General features: G+C 46.9%; 1 protein-coding gene across 1 annotated transcript; it reads left to right on the forward strand.

Annotated features, from left to right (window-relative positions):
- The first annotated feature begins 9 nt into the window (after positions 1 to 9).
- On the forward strand, positions 10 to 19,279 carry LOC118087995 (radial spoke head protein 3 homolog B-like). Its single transcript, XM_035121138.3, has 9 exons — positions 10 to 202; positions 1,782 to 1,869; positions 4,356 to 4,497; positions 7,369 to 7,514; positions 8,014 to 8,217; positions 9,535 to 9,697; positions 10,387 to 10,473; positions 11,448 to 11,840; positions 16,808 to 19,279. The coding sequence occupies exons 1-8, from the start codon at positions 72 to 74 to the stop codon at positions 11,822 to 11,824; spliced, it is 1,338 nt and encodes a 445-aa protein (XP_034977029.1). The 5' UTR covers positions 10 to 71; the 3' UTR covers positions 11,825 to 11,840; positions 16,808 to 19,279.
- The last annotated feature ends 3,237 nt before the right edge of the window (positions 19,280 to 22,516 follow it).

Raw genomic sequence — 22,516 nt, forward strand, 5'->3', positions numbered from 1 at the left:
CGACGGTTGCCAAGGAGCTGCTGCTCCCAGCCCAGGCCTCTTGGAGCCAGAGGCTTCTGCGAGGAGCCAGCATGGCCTCCACATCGGTGATCCTCACCCGGGAAGGCACGGCGGGACCCTCTGCCACCTATTCGTATTGCAACCGTCCCAGGGCGTTGCCGGGCAGGCAGAAGTACCGCTCCTCCATCGATGCCAACGAGACGTGAGTACCTTTAGGCTCCCAGGCTGGACCGGGAAGGAAGGGCCCGACCCGAAAGAGTCAAACCGACATTTGTGATAGACGACTGCAGTGCGCTCCCTGTGGGGCATCCCTCGGCCCAGAAGCTGTGGCTGGGGCACAATGCCAGCGCACAATGCTCAGGTGTCTGCCAAATTCAAGGCGCGCCTGTTAGCATTTAAAGCCTTTAACAACCTGGGACCGGCTTACCTACGAGATCACCAGGCGGAAGGCCTTCTCAGTGGTGGCGCCCGCCCTGTGGAACGCCCTCCCATCAGATGTCAAGGAAATAAACAACTACATGACTTTTAAAAGATACCTGAAGGTAGTCCAGTTTAGGGAAGCTGTTAATGTTTGATGTTTTATCATGTTTTTAATATTCTGTTGGGAGCCGCCCAGAGTGGCTGGGGAAACCCAGTCAGATGGGCGGAGTATAAATAAAAAATTACTATTATTATTATTATTGCACATGAACTGAAGAATAGCCAGAGGAAGTAAACAACACAGACACATGTTTGCACGAGGCTGGTGTAGCACCACTGCTTATGTAAATACTTCAGACAACCCAAACACTCCCAGTATATGGGTTTGTTACATTTTTGCTTTTTGTCGGTTTTAAATGCTGCACCTCCACTTTTGTTAGAAAATGGAAGTGTTTTTGTTTGTTTCTGATGCTTTTCAGTTTGGATTTGTCTTGATACAGTATTGTAATGTTGTTGTTTTTCTCTCTCTCTGGATAATTTTTATATACAGTATGCTGTGAAATTTAAGAAAGCGCTGGAAAGAAAGAGATGCAAAAAACAAGCTTGCTGCTGTTGTTATTTTGGTTGTTGTTTTTAAATGTGTACGGCTGCCCTGTTGGTTTGCAAAGGAATCATAGAATGGTAGAGTTGAAAGGGGACCCCCAAAGGTCCTCTAGTCCAACCCCCTGCAATGCAGGGATCTCAGCTAAAGTATCCACGGCAGATGGCCAGCCAGCCTCAGCTTAAAAGCAGAGTGTTTTTAAAAATTAAAAAATTAAAACTGCTACTCCTTCTACAAAATAATTAGAAATCCAATGTGTGATTCTTATCTTCTTGCAGTGTTAGAACCAAACAATTCCCAGTTCATTTTAAAACCACACAAAAAGAGTAATAAGAACATTCTCTGTGTTAGCTCTTGAACGTTGCCTTTCCCATTTTCACTGGGAGTGGGGTACAAAAGCACATTTCATGTCATTTTTAGCTCACATTTTTAAAGAACACATTTGTTTCAGTAAAGATATATCATGGCACCTCTATTATTATTATTATTATTATTATTATTATTATTATTATTATTATTATTGCTATAAAAAGGCCCGGAACTCTGTAAGAATGTTTTATCACAAAATCCCACTGGGCACAAATGCTTCTGACAGGCTTGTAAACTTGCAAATTAAGGAGAGCTTATTTATTCGCACATATCTCTGGCGGCCTGCAGATTTAGCAGCAGAAATGGGGACAGTGACACCCTGTTCACTTACACTTTGTTGCTAATTTATGCTGATTTTGAATCCTGTCCCTCTTCATGTTCTCTCTTTCAGAGAAGAGGAGGCCTATCACTATGCCAACCTCATGTACGAGAGGCGAGTTGTTCGGGGCAATACCTATGCTCTTCACATCCTACCATGGGTGAGTTTTCCTTCTCCCGTAACCTTTGACATATCTATTTATCTACATCTATTTCAATTGCACGTTCCAGGAACAATGTGTAATTAACCAGTGGAACTAGCTGCAACAAGATGCAGGGCTTGGGCATGAACTTTGTCGAGGAGGAGAGGTCTAGTGGTGGATATTGCTGTCGCCTTCAGACTCCGCTTGCAGTTCGAATCCCCACGACGGGGTGAGCTCCCGTTGCTCTGTCCCAGCTCCTGCTAACCTAGCAGTTCAAAAGCACGCCAGTGCAAGTAGATAAATAGGTACCGCTGCGGCAGGAAGGTAAACGGCGTTTCCGTGAACTCTGGTTTCCATTGCACCAGAAGCAGTTTAGTCTTGCTGGCCACATGACCCGGCAAGCTGTCTGTGGACAAACGCCGGCTCCCTCGACCTGAAAGCGAGATGAGCACTGCACCCCATAGTCACCTGTGACTGGACGTAACCATCCGGGGGTCCTTTACCTTTTACCTTGAGGTCTGGAAGGGTACTTCTTATGTAAGGTTAGCTCTATCAGTGGCTATTAACCACAAAATCTCAATGGGCTCCGCTGGGCGTGTTGAATTTTTCAGCTTTCTATTCCCCAAAACCAGGGGAGCTAAAAAGTTATCGCATGACTTGGGAATTCGAAATATGTTTTGGTTAAATGAATATGTTTGATCTTTGCTTGGTAAGTGAAATGTGTGTAAAATTGCATAGAAATGATTGAAAATGATTGCCAGGTACTTGCAGTTATATGTTGTTGTTGTCATTATATCTATGTATCTACACAGCGGCGTCTCTAGCCTTCTGGCTGCCCATGGCGGCAAACCCGGAGGCACCCCGCAAAGCATGCACGCACAGGAGGCAATCTCACTCGCATCGGGGCTTAAGTCATACCTGCCAAGTTGCTGTCAGAGAAATAAGGGACCGGGCCGGAAATAGCAGACCGGAAGTAGCGCTGCCGCCATTTTGGAACTGGGCGGAGCATGCTCAGAAGCGACTTTTGATGCTGCTTTGCCCAGTTCAAAAATGGCCGCCACACCAGAAGGCGCACTGCAGCCATTTGGGAACTGGGCAGAGCAGCATCAAAAGTCGCTTCTGAGCATGCTCCGCCCAGTTCCAAAATGGCCGCTGCGCCAGAATAAACCGGGGAAAAACAAAAAAATCCATTTTTTTCCAGCTAGGAACAGCTGGGAAAACGGGGATTTCCCGGGGAAAACGGGAGACTTGGCAGCTATGGCTTAAGTCCTCGATGGCGGTCGCGTCGCGCGGCAGCGGCCGTCGGAGGTGGTCAGCCCCTGTCCAGCCTGCTGCCCTCTGCCCTGCCTGCCGCCCGGGGTGGCACGCCCCCACCGCCCCCATCTTAATACGCCACTGTATCTACATCTCTTTCAATCACACAGTTTATATCTAATTTAACTGCACAATTTTTTAAAAAAATTAAGAACTCCATATTCCAGGCAAAAGGAACAGTGTATAATTAACCAGTGGAACTAGCTGCTACAAGATGCAGGGCTGGGCATGAGTTTCTGGGCCCAATTCAAAGTGCTGGTTTTGACCTATAAAGCCTCGAATGGCTCAGGACTCCAATACCGAGGAGCTTTTTTTCAGCCGGAACTCACCAAAACTCAGTTCCGGCACCTCTCAGGTGGACAAGGAAAGCGTTTGTGGTGAGTTCTGGCACCTCTTTTTCTAGAAAAATAGCACTGGCAATAATACCTCAAGGACAGCCTCTCTCCATATGAACTGACCTGGACACTGACATCACCTTCTGAGGCCTTTCTCCGTGTGTCTCCTCCGCCAGAGGTCTGAGGGTGGCAATCGGAGAACGGGGCCTTTTCTGCAGTGGCTCCCCATTTGTGGAATGCTCTCCTCAGGGAGGTTTGCCTGGGGCCTTCATTATACAGTGGACCCTCTAGTTACGTACCACTCTGGATATGTAACTTTCGGGTTATGAACGCGGCAAACCTGGAAGTGTATACCTCCAGGTTTCGCCGCACGTGTGTGCGCAGAAGCGTTCTGTTTGCTGTGTGCATGCGCAGAAGTGCTCAATTGCGTCGCACATGTGCGCAGAAGCAGCGCCTCTGCCTACGGACTTTTTGGGTTGCGGATGGACCCCCGGAATGAATTTACAGTAATTCGTATCCGGAGGGTCCACTGTACACCTTTAGGCACCAGGCAAAAATGTTCCTTTTGCTGATGGGCATCCAATGCCCTTTTAAAAGAAGCATTGGGCGTTCTCTGTCTCTCTTTTCTCTCTCTCTAGTTCTCTCTCTCTTTTAATTCCACATCCGATGCCCTTTTAAATGTGTTGCGGGGAGAATTATTGAGTTGTTCCTGTTTTTGTTTCCATGATGCATTTCATGATTTCGTGTTGTCAACCGCCCCGAGTAGCTGTGCGTTATAGGGCAGTATGCAAATCTAATAAATAAGATTAAGGGCACTGCATGAACTGCTTTCTCTCTGTCCGTCCCCTCCGCCAGAGCAGCGAACCCGATCCTCTGGAGCTTCAAAGGCAGCGGGAAGCCCAAAGGAAAGCATTGGCCAGGAGGAGAGCTAGGGATCAGCTTCGGACGAGAACCCCAGAGCCTTTAGAAGGCAGGAGGCATGTCGATGTTCAGACAGGTAATGCGCCAGGTGGAGAGGGAGGGGAATGGGGGGGGGGATATGCTGGTTTCGGTTTCTCATTTCCCAACCTTAAATTCTTCTTTTTTAAAAAAATCTTTTAAAAATTCAGTTTTACACTACATACAGTGGTAACTTGGTTTGCAACCGTTTTGGATTACAACCACGTCAAACCTGGAAGTGTGTGTCCCTTTTTATTGGATTACAATCCATTTCTTTTTAGATTACAACCCCCCCTTTTTTTTGGAGGCCCCATAGGCGAAAGCGCACCTTGGGTTACAACCTGTTTTGGTTTGCAACCGGACCTCCAGAACGGATTATGGTTGTAAACGAAGGTACCACTGTATTTAAATTCAAACGCTAAACATAATCATTAACATTTAGGATTCCATGCATCCCTGGGCTTTCCTCCGCCCTACCATGGTTTCCATTTTCGACCTTTTTCAACTGCATCATATATTTTCTCTATTTTTCTTTAAACAATCCACTTTTATCTTCGTTTATAGTACATTACTAGCGTTACTCAAATCCTGCAAAAGTTTTTAGTTGTTCCCTTAAATACGTTATAAGTTTTCCCCATTCCTTCTTAAAATTATTCTCTCCCTGGTTTCTGATTTCCCCGGTCATTTTCGCCATTTCGCCGTAGTCCATCATCCGCATCAGCCATTCGTCTCTGGTCGGGACTTTATCTTCTTTCCATCTATTGGCCAGTAGTACCCACGCTGCTGTCATCGCCTACGTGTCATTTCTGCTCCTTTGGTATCTCTGCACCTAAAATTCCTAGTAAAAATGCAAATGGGTGGGTGGGGGGCTTGCTCACCTGGCTGGTAGTGTGTTTGAGAGTTTGGAAGTCAGAGCCAGGATCGATTTCTGCTGGAATCTTAAGACTGTGACGATGGGAGAAGCAACACCTTTTGGTGCGTTCATGCTGTGAATCCCTCTGGCTTTGGGTTCTTGGATAGATAGATCGATAGATAGATAGACTCGTAGAATTGTAGACTTGGAAGGTGCCCCCAAGCGGTCATCTAGCCCAACCCCCTGCAATGCATGCGGTTCCCCATCCAATTTGAAACCAGACCAGACCCTGCTTAGCTCTGCAAATGCGGTGGCAATTTTACTGCTGCACTGCTAGGAGACATTGTACTAATGAAAGCAAATAGCCTAAATACAAGACAGTCTCTGCAGCCCCTCATTCCAAGAAAGCTGGGACCCATGGGCATACCCAGGATCAAAGCTAGGGGGGGCACACCAGCCACACCCCCAGCCACACCCCCAGCCACCCGATTGGCTAGCTGGCAATGATGTGGCCAGGATCCCCCCAGGAGGCATGGTCAACATCCACGCCCCCCGGAGGAAAGGGGGGCGTTTGCAAGGCAGCACACGGAGCCACCCGCGCTTGCACTCCTGCCTCGCCCGCTCCTTTAACAGCAGCGGTGACTAAAACCAGCTGCCTCCATTGAAGGAAACCTGGACCTGGACCTGGGCTAACTTCAGCCCACACTCTTTCAAGTCACAGCGAGCACAGCACAGAAAGTGCTGCCCCACAATGCTCCATGGCACTTCATTTGCATGTATTGCAGGCTGAGGCGGAGCACAGCAGGCAGCGTCCCTGCCTGTCCTCTCCAGCTGCCCTGCTTCTAGGGGGGCAGCTGCCCCCCTTGCCCCATGCTGGGTACGCCCATGCTGGGACCCCAGGAATCTCGCCCTGCTTGGAGACTGGGGTGGTGTGCAACCATATCTTCAGGCTCAGAGGTCATGAAACACAAGCTGCAAGAGTGGGAGAGCAGGAGGCAGTGTGGTGTAGTAGTCAGAGGGTCAGACAAGGACCTGGGAGACCAGGAATCCTCTTCCTATGGAGGTTTACCTTCACCATAGAGCAGTGCTCGCAATGAGATCATCCGATTTGAAGTAAAGCACGCAAAAATTAGTTTAAAGATATCTGAAAGTAGTTCCCAGAATTGCCAAGTGGACTGAGGATGAATTAAAGTCACCTGAGAGTAGGACTTTGAACATTTTTTTTGCCCATCTCCTAGTTCATCGTCTTAAACATCTTTCTAAAAATGTATACTTTTCAGATATATACATTTCACTTATTTTACAATCATTTTGACTTTTCAAAACTTTACTTCCTTCCCCCTCTTTCTGCGGTTCTTTAAATTTATTTTTGAAATCTTCTGCATATCCAAAATAACTTAACTTACTCATTTATTTTTATCTTCTTTAAAAATGTTCTCTTATGTAACTGCAGGTTATTACAATAATCCTGCCAGTGTTTTTATCTGTTTACAACAGATCCGTAAATATTCAAGAAACCATTTCCATTCTTTTATTTAAAAAGTTTGTTATCTTGATTTCTTATCCTTCCAGCGAGTTTCGCCATTTCTGCATATTCCGTAAGTTTTTGTATCCGTTCTTCCTTTGCTGGGACTTCTGCTTCTTTCCATTTTGGGGGAAGGAACATTCTTGCCGCTGTAGTCGCATACATAAATAAGTTTCTATACAATTTAGGTAGTTCTTAAACGTCTTTTTTGACCCACCAGACTCCTCGAGCTTCTAAGGACCGCGATCGCTTGGGGGAAATAAATTAAACTGTGTTTCAGTATTTCCTTAGCCTTCTTAATTTAATTTATGCTTCGGCACAGAGGCTTGCGAGATTCCAAATGGGGAATGGCCAGGGATCATTTGAACTGGGGACTGAACGGGAACTGAGCTGAACGGGAAGTGGAATTAGTTCCCCTTTGGAGATGTTGAACAAAAAGCAGTTCCTTTTTCAGAACGAGCTCGAGAGTCCCATTTCCAGCCCGGTTGTCTTCCGTGCAACGGGGTTGGGGGAGCTGCCCCTATATAAGAGCACCCCAAATGCCGTTTCAGAACTGTACCTGGAAGAGCTTGCCGATCGTATCATCGAAGTGGACATGGAATGCCAAACAGACGCCTTCCTGGACAGGCCGGCAACGCCTCTGTTCATCCCCGCGAAGACCGGCAGAGATGTGGCCACCCAGATCTGGGAAGGAGATGTACGTTAGAACCATAGAACCGTAGAGTCGGCAGGGACCCCCAGGAGTCACTTAGTCCAACCCCCTCCGAGGCAAGCCTGGCAAGAGAGTTTCAGGCTGCCAGAACTCTGGTCCAGGCGGGACTTTGGACAGAAGCACTTTCCTCTGCCATGCCAAATTTCCTGGGGGGTTGGATCCATACTGTGTCCAATGCTGCTAGGGAGGTGGGTGGCGCTGTGGTCTAAACCACTGAGCCTCTTGGGCTTGCCAGTTGGAAAGTCGGTGGTTTGAATCCTCGCGATGGGATGAGCTTCCGTTGCTCTGTCCCAGCTCCTGCCAACCTAGCAGTTCGAAAGCACCTCAAAGTGCAAGTAGACCAATAGGTACTGCTGCGGTGTGAAGTTTGTCCTCGATGTGCAAATTTACACTTTAAAGAAAATCATATCTCAAGACATTCCCTTATGCAAAATGTCAGCCCACCCTCTGATTTCTCCTCTTTGTTTCTCCCCCACCCCACCAGCTTTTCGATTTTGATATTGAAGTGAGGCCGATGCTGGAGGTGTTGGTCGGCAAGACCATCGAGCAAGCGTTGCTGGAAGTCATGGAGGAAGAGGAACTCGCCGACCTGCGAGCGCATCAGTACGCATACCATGAGCTGCGCTGTGCGGAACTCGCTGAGGTCCAGCGTCTTGAAGAGCAAGAGCGGCGGCACAGAGAGGAAAAGGTACAGAGACCGACGCTGCTAACTGGGTGGGGAGGGGAAAGAAGCAGTGGTTTTCAACCCGTTTGCTGTGGCACCCTGGGGTACCTTGAATGATGGTCAGGGGTGCCGAGGCAACACTGGCCTCTGCCCCTCTTCCCTTCCCTCCCTCCTCTGATGCCCTCTGGCGTCTCTGCCTCCCAAAGGCTTGCATGGCTGTTTGTTGCAACAACCCTGTGTTGGGCGGCTTCCAACAAAATATTAAAACACAGAAAACTTCCCTGTTCCCTTTAGATAGGTCTAACCAGAAGCTCAGAAAGTCTGGGTTTTTTTAAAAAAGTATTTTAACTTCTGTGTGTTTTAAAGTAGGGGTGTCTGTGATTCCCCCCCTTGATTTTACCGTGTTATCTTTTGCAAGCCACTTTGAGGTTATAGATTTTAAGGAACGAGATAAACAAGTGCTTAGAAAGTGGAGGAAATTTTTAACGCCCGGTTGCGAGTTTTTCTTGATTTTTTTGTAAACTTGCTTTGAAGTTATATTTTGTTTTATGAAATCTTTTACGAAATTAATAAGCAAATTGACAGAGCAGGCTGGGAAGCGGGAAGGCTGTGTCAATGTGCTGCAATGGCTGCCGGAGGACTCCTTTCTTCTTCTTTGGCAATTCCTTGTAGCCGAGTAAGATTGTCTTCCACGAAGAGTTTTAAAAGTGAGTCCGTAAGTGACTGTGGAGGCCAATTCTAGATCCACACGTCCCTCCACAGTGGGGACATTGGTTTCCAGGTGGGAGTTGATCACGATGTGAATTTGCCAAGCGTGCCTTCCTCTTAGCACGTTTCTCCCTTGCGTCCTGAGTTTGAGCGTTTTCAAAATCCCATGACACCTATGGTAAAGGCTGCTCTCCAATGGGAGCGCTCGCAGGCCAGTGTTTCCCAGTTGCCCGTGTTCATACTACAGTGGTGCCTTGGACGTCGAATGGAATCCATTCCGGAAGTCCATTCGACTTCCAAAATGTTTGGAAACCGAGGCGTGGCTTCCGATGGGCTGCAGGAAGCTCCTGCAGCCGATCGGAAGCTGTGGAAGCCGTGCCAGACGTTCGGGTTCCAAAGAATGTTTGCAAACCGGAACACTCACTTCCAGGAGCCAAAACGTTCAACTCACTAGGCGTTTGGGATCCAAGGCACGACTGTATGTACATTTTTTTTTAGATTTGCCTTGAGAGAGTCTTTAAACTTCTTTTGTTGACCACCAGCTACTGGATCCGATTCAAAGTCTGCTGAAATGGCTTGGGAAATATTAAAAAAAAAAAAACCCCACACTGGTTGTTTTCCTCTCTCTGGCAGGAGCGTCGTAAAAAGCAGCAGCTGGAATTCCTTCAGAGGGAGAAAGAAACCTCGGAGAAGATCGCGGCTCGGGCGTTTGCTCAACGCTACCTGTCGGACCTCATTCCTTCCGTCTTCGGCAGCCTCCGGGACAGTGGATATTTCTATGACCCAGTGGAGAGAGGTGTGTGGCTTGCTGTGTGTTGGGGTGGGGTGGGGTGGGGCCCCATCCTGCTTTCAGGCTCCCCAGAAAAGGCACCTGTCTTGCCAAATGCAAGGCGGTTCTTTTAAATGAGATTCAGAGGCAATACAAACGCAAGTGAGTGAGAAGATTTTATTCTAAACAGCAAGCAATATAAACATTAGCAGCTAGACTGGGGACTGGGAGCGGCCGCTGAGACCACATAACACCAGTCTTGAAAGACCTACATTGGCTCCCAGGACGTTTCCGGGCACAATTCAAAGTGTTGGTGCTGTTCTTTCAAGCCCAGTAGATCTGAAGGAGCGTCTCCACCCCCATCATCCAGCCCGGACACTGAGGTCCAGCTCCAAGGGCCTTCTGGCGGTTCCCTGCCTGTGAGAAGCAAAGTTACCGGGAACCGGGCAAAGGGCCTTCTCGAGTGGTGGCACCCGCCCTGTGGAACTCCCTCCCACCAGATATGTCAAGGAAATTAACATCTACCTGACTTTTAGAAGACACCTGAAGGCAGCCCTGTTGAGGGAAGTTCTCTCACCATTGTCGCATCACAGAGTGGGTGAGCTCTTTCTGCTTCCAGGCTCAGCTGCTCCACCAAACAACAACCTGCCTATGTGCAAAGTCCCAGTATTTCGCCATGGGTAATAATTTTTAAAACCTCTCATTGTGTTTCACAGACATCGAGACAGGCTTCTTCCCGGGGATGCTGTCAGAGGTAGAAGAGATAATGGAAAACCGGGTTCTGGGCAGAACAATAGCTGACAGTAAGTTAAATTATCTGGGGAGTGTGGGGGGGGGGTTTCATGTGCAAATAAGATTTGATGACTGTTGTTTTCTTACAAAATGCCAATGCAAAATTATATATTTTTCTAAATAAAAGCAAAGCTCCTTGGTTCATTCTCTGGCAACTGCAGCCTTGAGAGCCACCGCCAGAAGGCAGCTCCCACACTTGCAAGTTGCGGGGTCCCTCGCAAATTATCTCCTAATACGTTTCTTTTTCTTTTTACCAACCAACCATTTTAAATGAACCCATTTTATTACACAAAACGTACAGTATTCATTTCGATCTGTTGTTGCGGGGCTCTTAAAAGGTGTAGCGTCCTTAGGCCAGTGTTTACGCTGCCCGTTTGGTTAATCAGGCTGTGATTGCTGATCTGCGCCAGATTCCCGCACCGAAATCAACTACCATAACTGACTTTGGCCTATTAATTCCTGAGCGTTTAGGAGGGTATTTTGTTGTTGTTGTTGTTTAATTGTTGAGTCGTGTCCGACTCTTCGTGACCCCATGGACCATAGCACGCCAGGCACTCCTGTCTTCCACTGCCTCCCGCAGTTTGGTCAAACTCATGTTGTTAGCTTTGAGAACACTGTCCAACCATCTCGTCCTCTGTTGTCCCCTTCTCCTAGTGCCCTCAATCTTTCCCAACATCAGGGTCTTTTCCAGGGAGTCTTCTCTTCTCATGAGCTGGCCAAAGTATTGGAGCCTCAGCTTCAGGATCTGTCCTTCCAGTGAGCACTCGGGGCCGATTTCCTTCAGAATGGATAGGTTTGATCTTCTTGCAGTCCATGGGACTCTCAAGAGTCTCCTCCAGCACCACAATTCAAAAGCATCCATTCTTTGGCAATCAGCCTTCTTTATGGTCCAGCTCTCACTTCCATACATCACGACTGGGAAAACCATAGCTTTAACCATAAGGACCCATTTACAATTTCTAACGCGACACAACTTTCCTTGCAGACTTAATCCGAGACACGGTGGAAATGAGGCTAGACTGTTACGAGAAAAAAGTGTTGCCGGTACGGCCAGAGGTTGTCTTACCTCCCGCCCCAGAATATGTGATGATTCCTTCCAAGGAATTATTGTTCGGCTCGACCCCGGTTCCACAGGAAGTCATGGAACAGCTGGAAGCCCTTGGCCAACTGGAACCCTTGGATCAGCTAGATGTTTCCAGCCAATTGGAAGCCTTGGAAAAGCTGGAAGCTCCTGACCAACCCGAAGCCTCGGAACAGCCACCAATTTCTGACCAGCCGGAAGTCCCAGCCCCAGATCAGCCAGAATCCGCTCCAGATCAGGAAAAAACAGCAGAGGAGCCGGAATCCAAGGAGCCACAGTGATGACTAAATGAATCAGGTAGGGCATGTGTGAATTAGGTCTTCAGTCCTCAAAAGTATTATTATTATTATTATTATTATTATTATTATTATTATTATTATTATTATACCCCGCCTTTCCCCAGACTGAATTTCAAGGCAGTTTGCAGATATTATTCCTGCAAAAGCTGAGTGTCACCCCCGCTCGCTGCAAAAGTGGGGGATTATAGAGGGTCCCCAGAAAATTCACGGAGGCAGCAATGTTTCCAAATCCCAGTTGCAGGAAACCACAGGAGGGGAGAGTCGCTCTTACGCTCAGATCCTGCTCGCTGGTTCCCACAGGCATCTGGTCAGCCGATGTGAGAAGAGGATGCTGGATTAGATGAGGCCATTAGCCCTGATCCAGCAATACCCTTTCCAGAGCCGTCTTTCTCATAGGGTTTAGTGGCGCGTCGCACTAGGGCGCCAGCCTCTCAGGGGTGCCCCAGCGAGTGGGGGAGCCGCGCCGGAACCTCCCCTTTCCCTTGCACAGCCGCCAGCTGCGCCCCACCAACCATAAGGCTGGCGGGCATGCAGCTTCCCTCCCAAGACTCTGCAGGGATTGCTCTCCTCCCGAGGATGCTTGGGGGGGGCGCAACTTCACTCCCAAGCCTCGGCGGAGATCGCTCTCTTGTCTCGCAGCGGCATGGGGAGAGTTGCAACTCCCCCTGGCTGGCTGGCTGGCTGGCAGTGCGCAGCTATGGCCACTGCAACACTATCCGTGGTAATTTGGGGGCGCTGGGCGGATATTTGCACCTCGGCACCGCATCTGCTTAAGATGGCCCTGACCCCTTTCTTTACGTTCTTAGGTTTGCCTCTTCCCTTCCAACCACTTTTCCTTTTGTAAGACTGTCTCCGTAAAAACCACTTGGGGAGTCTTTTTTCTCTTTCTTTTTGCCGACGGGCAGAGTAAAAAAAATAATAATAATTCAAATAAAATAAAATAAAATGTGGTTCAAGGGATACCATTATTGTTAGCGGGGGGGGGGGACAAGGGATACCATTATTGTTAGCGGGGGGGGGGACCCTCTCTCTCTCTCTGCTGATACTGTGTTTCTCTTAAAATACGACATACCCCGAAAATAAGGCATAGTGATAGGCAGTTTAACCTTGTAGGTTAAACTGTGCCATACTTAATAATACGGTAATAAAAAAAGACATCCCCTGAAAATAGGCCACCGTGTTTTGTTTTTGTTTTTTGAGGAAAAATAAATATAAGACGGTGTCTTATTTTTGGAGAAACACTGTATATTTATTAATAAAAAAATTCTTCAGTAGCACCTTAAAGACCAACTAAGTTTTTATTTTGGTATGAGCTTTCGTGTGCATGCACACTTCTTCAGATACACTGGAACAGAATTTTTATTTATAGTCAGGGCTGAATTTAGGTTTGATGAGGCCCTAAGCTACTAAAGGTAATAGGGCCCTTTATATGTCCAGCTGTCCTTTGTCCTTTGTCAACAAATGGTCTCCGTTTTTTTGTGTTGAATATATGCTACAGTGGTGTCTCGCTAGACGAATTTAATTCGTTCCACAGGTCTTTTCTTATAATGAAAAATTCGTCTAGCGAATCCCATAGGAATGCATTAATTGAATTTCAATGCATTCCTATGGGAAACCGCGATTCACTAGACGAATTTTTCATAAACGGATTCGTCTAGCGAGGCAACCTCCGCTTGAAAAATCCTTTCGTTAAGCGGAAATTTCATTAAGCAGGGCATTTGTTAAGCGAGGCACCACTGTATATGGGAATTTATGGACCTAATAGACTAGCAGGTGGGGCCCATGACTTACATCCTAGGAGGCTACACGACACAAAACACTGTTGCTGTGTGTAGGTTTTATTGTATTTGTGTTTTTTATCTTATATTTTGGAAATGTACATCCAGGTATTTTCCCCTTTAAAATTTTGGGGGGCCTCCAAAAGAGTGGGGCCCTAAGCTACAGCTTGTTTAGCTTATACGTAAATCCGGCATTGTTTATTGTGCATTCTCCCCGCAAGATGGCAGCATTGCCACAGGGATGTTAACGAAACAAAAAGCATCCCCTCCTGTCTAGCCTGTGGGCAGAGATGCGAAGTGAGTTGCAGTGATTTCAGTTCTGCCCCCTCTGGAATTGGTTTCATTATAGACCATGGGTAGGCAAACTAAGGCCAGGGGGCCAGATCCGGCCCAGTTGCTTCTAAATCTGGCCCGCGGACAGTCCAGGAATCAGCGTGTTTTTACATGAGTAGAATGTGTCCATTTATTTAAAATGCATCTCTGGGTTATTTGTGGGGCCTGCCTGGTGTTTTTACATGAGTAGAATGTGTGCTTTTATTTAAAATGCATCTCTGGGTTATTTGTGGGGCATGGGAATTCGTTCATTCCCCACCCCCCCAAAAAAATAGTCCGACCCCCCACAAGGTCTGAGGGATGGTGAACCGGCCAACGGCTGAAAAAGGTTGCTGAGCCCTGGTTTCGACACAGCATCCTGGCTTAGTAGAGGAGCCAGGAACTCACTGGCAGCAACTGTGAGGTGGGTTTTGTTAGCAGGCACCCCCAAACTTCGGCCCTCCAGATGTTTTGGACTACAATTCCCATCTTCCCCGACCATTGGTCCTGTTAGCTAGGGATCATGGGAGTTGTAGGCCAAAACATCTGGATGGGGATGCCTGTTTTATTAGGTACTTCTGGGACAACTCCTACGTGCCTTTGGTTTCCCCCCCCCCCCGAAAATATTTGAGGGGTCCACTCCCCCCAAAATTAATAGGTACTGCCATTCAGTTGGTGTGTTTGTGTGTGTGTCACATCTTATGATAGATTATCCAGGGTGGGGCCTGCCTGCCCCCCCCATATTTAATTCAAGTTGGCACGCCGGATTAGGTATGTGAGTGAATACAGTATATATATATATACAGTATATATACAGTATGTGTATATATACAGTATGTGTATATATATGTATATGTATATATATATGTATATATATATGTGTATATATGTGTGTGTGTGTGTGTGTGTGTGTGTGTGTGTGTATATAGAGAAAAATGCAAAACATAATATCTCCCCCCCCCCTTTAAAAACCAAATCAGGACTTTTGTCTAGATACAATAAAAACACAAAAGGGGGCGGGGAGGCCAGGCAAATTTCAGTGGGGAGAGCATTCCAGCATGCCACCCTCCGGACCTCTCAAGAAGGGGACACACAAGGGGGGGGGCCCTCAGAAGATGATCTCGGGGTCCGGGTAGGTTCATATGGAAAGAGGCGATCCTTGAGGTATTGCGGTCCTGAGCCATTTAAGGCTTTATAGGTCAGAACCAGCACTTTGAATTGGGCCCAGAAATTAATTGGTAGCCAGTGCAGTCGGACCGGGATCGGTGTAATATGCTCAAACCGTCTTGCCACCCAGTGAGCAACCTGGCTGCTGAATTCTGCACCAGCTGAAGTTTCCGAACCATCTTCAGAGGCAGCCCTGCGTATAACACATTGCAGTAATCTAAAGTCAAAACAAAATAAAAATTCCTTCCAGTAGCACCTTAGAGACCAACTAAGTTTGTCATAGGTATGAGCTTCCGTGTGCATGCACACTTCTTCAGATACACTGAAACAGAAGTCAGAGGGTAGGGAAGGGTATTACTCAGAAGGGTGGTGGGAATGGGTGACTGGCTGATAGGAGTGGTAAACCTGTTGATGACTGTTAACAACTGCAATTGGTCTTGCAGGAAAAAGCAAGGGCTGAGGTCCTAAGGAAAGTTTGATCATGTATAATGAGATAAGAATCCAGTGTCCTTATTCAGACCAGGTCTCTCCGTGGTTTTAAGCTTGGTAATGAGTTGCAATTCAGCAACTTCTCTTTCCAGTCTGTTTCTGAAATTAAAACCATGGAGAGACCTGGTCTGAATAAGGACACTGGATTCTTATCTCATTATACATGATAAAGCTATTTTTAGCAATCTCTCCCCTTGCTTTTTGCTATAAGACCAATTGCAGTCGTTAACAGTCGTCCGCAGGTTTACCCCACCTATCAGCCAATCACCCATTTCCACCACCCTTCTGAGTAATACCCCCTCCCTACCCTCTCACTATATATAAGGGTCTGGTGACTTCTGTTTCAGTGTATCCGAAGAAGTGTGCATGCACACGAAAGCTCATACCTATGACAAACTTTGTTGGTCTCTAAGGTGCTACTGGGAAGATTTTTTTATTTTGTTTTGACTGTGTCAGACCATCACGGCTACCTACCTATAACTAGTAATCTAGAGTATAGGTCTCAGGTTTAGGGGTAGCTATGCATTTCAACTGTGCCTTGGACATATTGTGTGGATGTCACCCAACACCAGCCTGAACCACCGTGGATTTATTGTTCGGGTTTTGCTAAATTAGTAGCGTGAGAAACCATCAGATTGCTTCTTCACACAATCAACTCTAGGACAAGCAATTAACACTGGGCAGAAAGCCAAGGTCTACTTCTGCCTTAGCAACTGCGCTCTCATTGGTTGATATCAGCACTGAGACCTGTTATCAGAGAAATGTAGCACAGTACGTGGTGTGGTGAGTGTGGTCAGTGTAGGAGGAGAGGTGCTGTATCAGTTGAGAGAGAGACAGAGAGGAAAGGATTTATTTTACTTTGTTTTTGAGTTCTAAAGCTGTACATAGAAACTCTGGATTTTCTTTTATTTTAATAAATCCTGTATATAGTTTTACTCTGCGTCCAGGCGTCTAGTCATTTAAGTTACCGCCAGAAGCTTCCGGAAAAACCTGCGCAAACTCTGCTGTGTTCAGGCTGAAGTTACACCTGACACTTAAAAACACTAAGATTTATCAATTATTATTCTCCTTCTTCCATGACCCTCTGCCATCTTGCCCCTATTTTCTTGCTCCCAATAAAGGTCTTCATCTTAGGCCGGTGTGCTGCTTTCGCTTTACTTCAAGTGACAGAACTCGTGCCTGCTGTAAGAATTACAATTTTTTGCCGTTCTCTTTCCAGGGATCCCTTGCCTAGAGGAGGTCGCACCAACGCATTTGCGCCAGCCGACAAAATGCTGAATTTAATTGGTCCTGGTGCAAGCAATAAATTGAAAGCTGCGGTTTTTCAAAAATACGTGCGAGGTCTATGCTCTTATTAGCCCCCCCCCCCCAAAAAAAACTCGGCGCTACAAAACATCCCACTACTTTTCAACGAATTCCTCTTCTTTTTAAATTTGTGCATGTTTCCATTAATTGTTTGCAAGTTAAATGTCCCTAAATAAATCCCAGACGGCATCTGGTAGAAGTTTGTTGTTATTTAAGTTCTGTTGAAGTCAGCGAGATACAATTTAGCCAGAGCTAAACTTGTTGAGTGGGTTCGATTTCAATGGGACTAGAAGTGGTGACAAAGTTCTGCCAGATCTGTGTGTTGACGTTTAGAAAGTTTTTAGCAATCTTTGCATTGTTTAACCATAGTTATTTGCATTATAACCATAGTATCTGTGTTATTTGAACATAAAATGTGCTTTGTTATTTTCTGGAGAATGTTTGTGTGTATGTGCATGCATATATATATACATATATATCATGCATATATATACATATATATTTAGAAAGCTTAGGATAATTTCATTTTTACCTAGTTGCCTTATAAGTCTGATTTATTCATGACTTCAGCAAAAAGGAGGTTTTTCTTTTAATGTTATTTTCCTAGTACAAAAGAAATCATCGTGGAGATAAATAGATTGGTTGTTGTTGTTGTTGTTCTTGTTGTTGTCCCCCCCCCCTAATCTCCCACCTCTGAACCTGTTCAATTATTTCGTTTCAAATGTTTCTCTTCGGAAAGCACTGTTTGTGTTTTATCCCATAAAGCATTGCCGTTCAGTCGTATTCTTAAATAACTTTAATGCCTTTCCATGTTTGTGTTTTACCTATGATTGTATCTATCATTTTTAGATTAATTTGGTTTTTATGCAATGGTATTATATGTAGGATTTTTTGGGTGTGTGTGTGAATTGACCAAGAGCTCATCCAGACCTGTACTTGTGCCGTGTCTAGAAAGCCCAGTTTTCTGCTTGTCCCACCTGCCCTGCATCAATAAATCAGAGCAAACATCAGCCCAACCCTACCCAAGTGATGTGTGCTCTGATTCAGCAGTAAAGTTTGGGTTTCCCCGGGGGAAAGTGTCAAATATCAAATGTGGATGAGCCCAAAGACAGCAAAATCTCCCATCCTTTAATTTTTCTTCTCCTCGTACAAAACGAATCATTGAAGAGGCAGAGAATGGCTGATATTTGCGTCCCCTTCCTCCGTTCTAAGGATGCCCACCACTTGTCTCCAGCAGAGCTCTACTCAGAACAAACCTGCCGAAATGAAACGGATCCGACCCATTTTATTTCGCGGGGGTTTGACTCTGAATATGACCAGTGCTGGATACAACCCCGTGCATTTAGTTGAAAAAAAATTCTGCTCCCTTTTAACGCGATTTCTTAGGAGACATCCTGTTTAAGAAATGGGGGCATTTATCCTTTCTCCTTCTCCCTGTATATCCCCCCCCCAATTTAGCACTGCCCTTTGGAGCACCAATAAATATGGGGATGGGGGTGGAAAACAGGCTTGTGTGATTGCAGCTCTGAGCTCCCTGTATAACCTACATATGGCGGCTCCTGAATGGCAGGGCATCAGATGTAATGCTAAAAGTCGCTGACAGCTGCTACCACCTCCTCTAAGGGAAGGATGCCCATAGCCAGTGGGCTCTGGCAGGTGGTGTGGGACTCTTCTTTCCCCTAACCCCCCTCCCTGCCCCTTTGCCGCTATCACCTCTCCTTCCTCTTTCCGGGGTACAAAGGGTCCAGCGGTCAAGGTTTCTTGGTTTACCAGTTGCTGTGACCCAAACTCCCTCTTCAAGGGAGAGGCAGTGGCAACGGAACAGGGATCTATCCGGACCCATCAACCCAGTCCCAAATGCTTGCCATACTTTTAAATAACAGAGAAAGCTCTCTGGTGTCACGAAGTTCGATGCGACGAATGTTTAACGGTCTGCTTATTGTTGAGGCGGGCGATCTGGCTGTTCAGAAAAAACACACAGATGTCTCCGGTCTATGCTCAGACTGCTTGCTTTTCCAAAGCAAGGAAGGAGACGCAATCTCGCCTCCTCTCTGAGTGGCTGGATTTCCAAAGGCAGGGAGCTGTTTTCTCTTCCCTTACACCAGGCCTCGGGAACCTGTGGCCCTCCGGGGAGAGGCTGCGGGACTCCAATTCCCATCAGCCCCAGCCAACGTGGCCCATTGAGAATGTAATCCAGAGATATCTGTTGGGCCACAGATTCCCTGCGCACGACTATTATTGTGTGCTTTTTCCAAACGCATAGATCAGCTCTGGAAACGTACGCAATGTCAAATCTGTTTTCCTCTTACCTGCTGCACCCCACCCCACCCCAACCCCCAAAAAACATTTTGTGTGAACTGAAAATAAAGAGGATACCACAAAGTGATTCCGTTGTCAAGTACTTCTTCGCAGCCCGCTGGGAAGTATTGTAGGGGGGCGGGGAAAATTGGGCTTGGTTTTAACAGCCCAATGGATTCAGGGTCTCCTAAGTCTGTTATCAGTCAGAGGAAAATGATGGGAAGCAAGAATCAGCAGAAGAAAAGCAAGAAAGATATTATTATTTTCCTGTTGGAACAGAGTCCTCTCCCCCCTGTACGTACGTCTTTTGGTTCCACGCTCTTCTTCCCGCTTGGCTGAAATCCTGGGATGTTCCGGAATGGAATCAGAAGTTGGGACGGCTTCTGCAATTCTGGGATGTCCTGGTGAAAACAAGACAGTTGGAGCTTCCGTCAACATGGTCCCTGCAGGCGTAGCTCAGTTAAACCAGGCTGTAGCCAACAGAGCAGTCTGCTCTGTGGCACTGTGGTCTAAACCCCTGAGCCTCTTGGACTTGCCGATCAGAAGGTCGGCGGTTCGAATCCCCCCAACGAAATGAGCTCTCACTGCTCTGTCCCAGCTCCTGCCAACCTCGCAGTTCGAAAGCACACCAGTGCAAGTAGATAAATAGGTACCGCTGTGGCGGGAAGGTAAACGGCGTTTCCATGCACTCTGGCTTCCGTCACGGTGTCCCGTTGCGCCAGAAGTGGTTCAGTCCTGTGGCCACATGACCCAGAAAGCTGTCTGTGGACAAACGCCAGCTCCCCCGGCCTGAAAAGCGAGATGAGCACCACGACCCCATAGTTGATTGGACTTAACTGTCCAGGGGTCCTTTACCTTCTTTACCTTAGAGCAAGGGGGAAAAGGCAGGATTGATCATTAAGAGAGCATCTGCTATTGCACTCAGGCGTTTCAAGGGTCAGCTCCCTGGCATCCACTGCTAGGGCTGGAGGTGCCCCCTTGCCTGAAACCCAGGAGAGACGCTGCCAGTCAGTACCGGCAGTACCAAGCTAAAGAGACCAAGGGCAGCTTCCTATTGCGAGTTGCTGACAACTGCTGGAGGCGAGAGGGCTGCATTGCAGGGGGTTGGAGTGACTTGGAATCCCTTCCAATCCTACAATTTCTATGATTCAAGTCCACTCAAGGTGGGGCCTCATCAAGGGAAATGCAAATGGGGAAGGAGAGGCGAGGAGCTGTGGGCATTTTCACACCACTCTTCAAATCCAACTTGGACTTTCCGTGGTTGCTTTTGAGTACTGTGGTACCTTGGTTCTCAAACTTAATCCATTCCGGAAGTCCGTTCCAAAACCGAGGTGCGCTTTCCCATAGAAAGTCATGCAAAACGGATTAATCCATGCCGGCTGTAAGGGGGAGAAAGTACAGAGAACCTCCCCCTTGCATCAGAAGTAGCTCCTCCCCAAGCAGTGATGGAAGCGAGGGCTCTGAGGAGGCCAGTCAGGAAGTGGAGAGAGAGAGAGCCAGGGCTCCAGCAGCATGGGAGAGCCCCGGCTACACAGGATGGAGGAAAGAGAGGGAGAGAATGGGGAAAAGGAAAGCATGGACCATAGACCCTTTCCTCCGGTTCCGGAATTATGCAGGAGAAAGAAAGGGAGGAGATTAACTGTCCCGAGACTCCTATGTTGGAGAAGATCACGTGGGGGGGGGGCAGTGCCGGATTCTGCATTGGAATGAGCAGACATGTTTTACACACCTGTCTCACTGTAAATAGACTGCACTAATAAAAACTTTTTAAAGACAAGCATGTGGAGCGTCGTTACTCTAGAGTAGTCGCAAGAACCTCTGACACCGGCCTTTAAAAACAACCCCTAAAACAGCAATTTAACATGAGTTTTACTATCTAAAGAGACCATTGATCCATAAAATGAAAGCAACAATCAATGTACCGTGCTATCAAATAAATAAGACAGTATTGTAGATGATAAAAATTAAAATTAATTTTTTTCCCTTACCTGCACTGATGCTAGTCATTCTTTGGATGGGGGGCTTTTATCCATTTCCGCAGTCACACAATCAGTCAGTAGCAGAACTGTGTTCCACACAGTCACAAAAACAAATGGACCGAAAAATCCTCAAAAACCAAAACGCAAAATAAATAGCAAAAACCAAAGCGCCAAACTTAATCCATTCCGGAAGTCTGTTTGACTTCTGAAGTGTTCGAAAACCAAGCCGCAGCTTCTGATTGGTGCAGGCGCCCCGGAAACAATAGCCGACAGCTGCATCGGATGTTCAGCTACCGAAAAACATTTGAAAACTGGAACACTCGCTTCTGGGTTTTTGGCGTTTGAGAACCAAGGTACCACTATAGAAGCAAAACTATTAAGGAAACCAAGCAATGGTAACGCAAGGACAGCTCCAGGCTTCCTTTTCTTGCACATCCATTATGATTTGAGCTCACGGTGCCCTTAGGCTTCCGGAACGTACAAAAGAAAATACTTTCCCGCCCAGCTGAATGGTGGAATTCACTCCCGAAAGAGCTAGTAACAGCCACCAACTTGGGTGGCTCTCAAAGAGAATTGCATAAATTCATGAAGGCGGAAAAGTCGTGATGGCTGCATGTTACATAAATCTGCAGGATCAGAAACCACCATGCTTCTCCATGCCAGCCACTTGCAAGAAACAGTGGATGCGGGCATCCGGGCAGGATCTAACTGGATGCAGGATGCAGAGCTAGAGAAGCCTTTGGTCTGATCCGGCAGCCGGACTCTCTTTATATCCGCAGATCACTGACCCTCCAAGTGTCCCTATTTTCCAGGAACAGCCCCCATTTCACAGAAGCCGTCCCAGTTTCTGATTTGATCCTGGGATGTCCCGCTTTTCCTTAGGATGCCCCTATTTTCTTTGGAGAAATGTTGGAGGGTATGGAGCTATTCGACCCCCGAGCCAAGGAGATAAGTAACTATACAACCTTTAGAAGACATCTGAAGGTAGGGAAGTGGTTTTTTTTTCAAGTGTAATGTTTTATTATGTTTTTATACGTGCTAGAAGCTGCTGCGGCAGCTCAGAGTTCAGAGAAAGACAAACAGCCACCACCCTTTCAACATGGCAAACTTGCAACTCAATACCTTCCTCACATGTTCTAAGGCAGGCATCCCCAAACTTCGGCCCTCCAGATGTTTTGGACTACAATTCCCATCATCCCTGACCACTGGTCCTCTTAGCTAGGGATCATGGGAGTTGTAGGCCAAAACATCTGGAGGGCCGCAGTTTGGGAATGCCTGCTCTAAGGTTACAACACTCACATGTTAGCTACAGAGAACAACAATTAGTTAGTTAATCATTAACTCAG

The sequence above is a fragment of the Zootoca vivipara genome, chromosome 6 (assembly GCF_965207765.1).
Source record: "Zootoca vivipara chromosome 6, rZooViv2.hap1.1, whole genome shotgun sequence".
Classification (NCBI taxonomy): domain Eukaryota; kingdom Metazoa; phylum Chordata; class Lepidosauria; order Squamata; family Lacertidae; genus Zootoca; species Zootoca vivipara.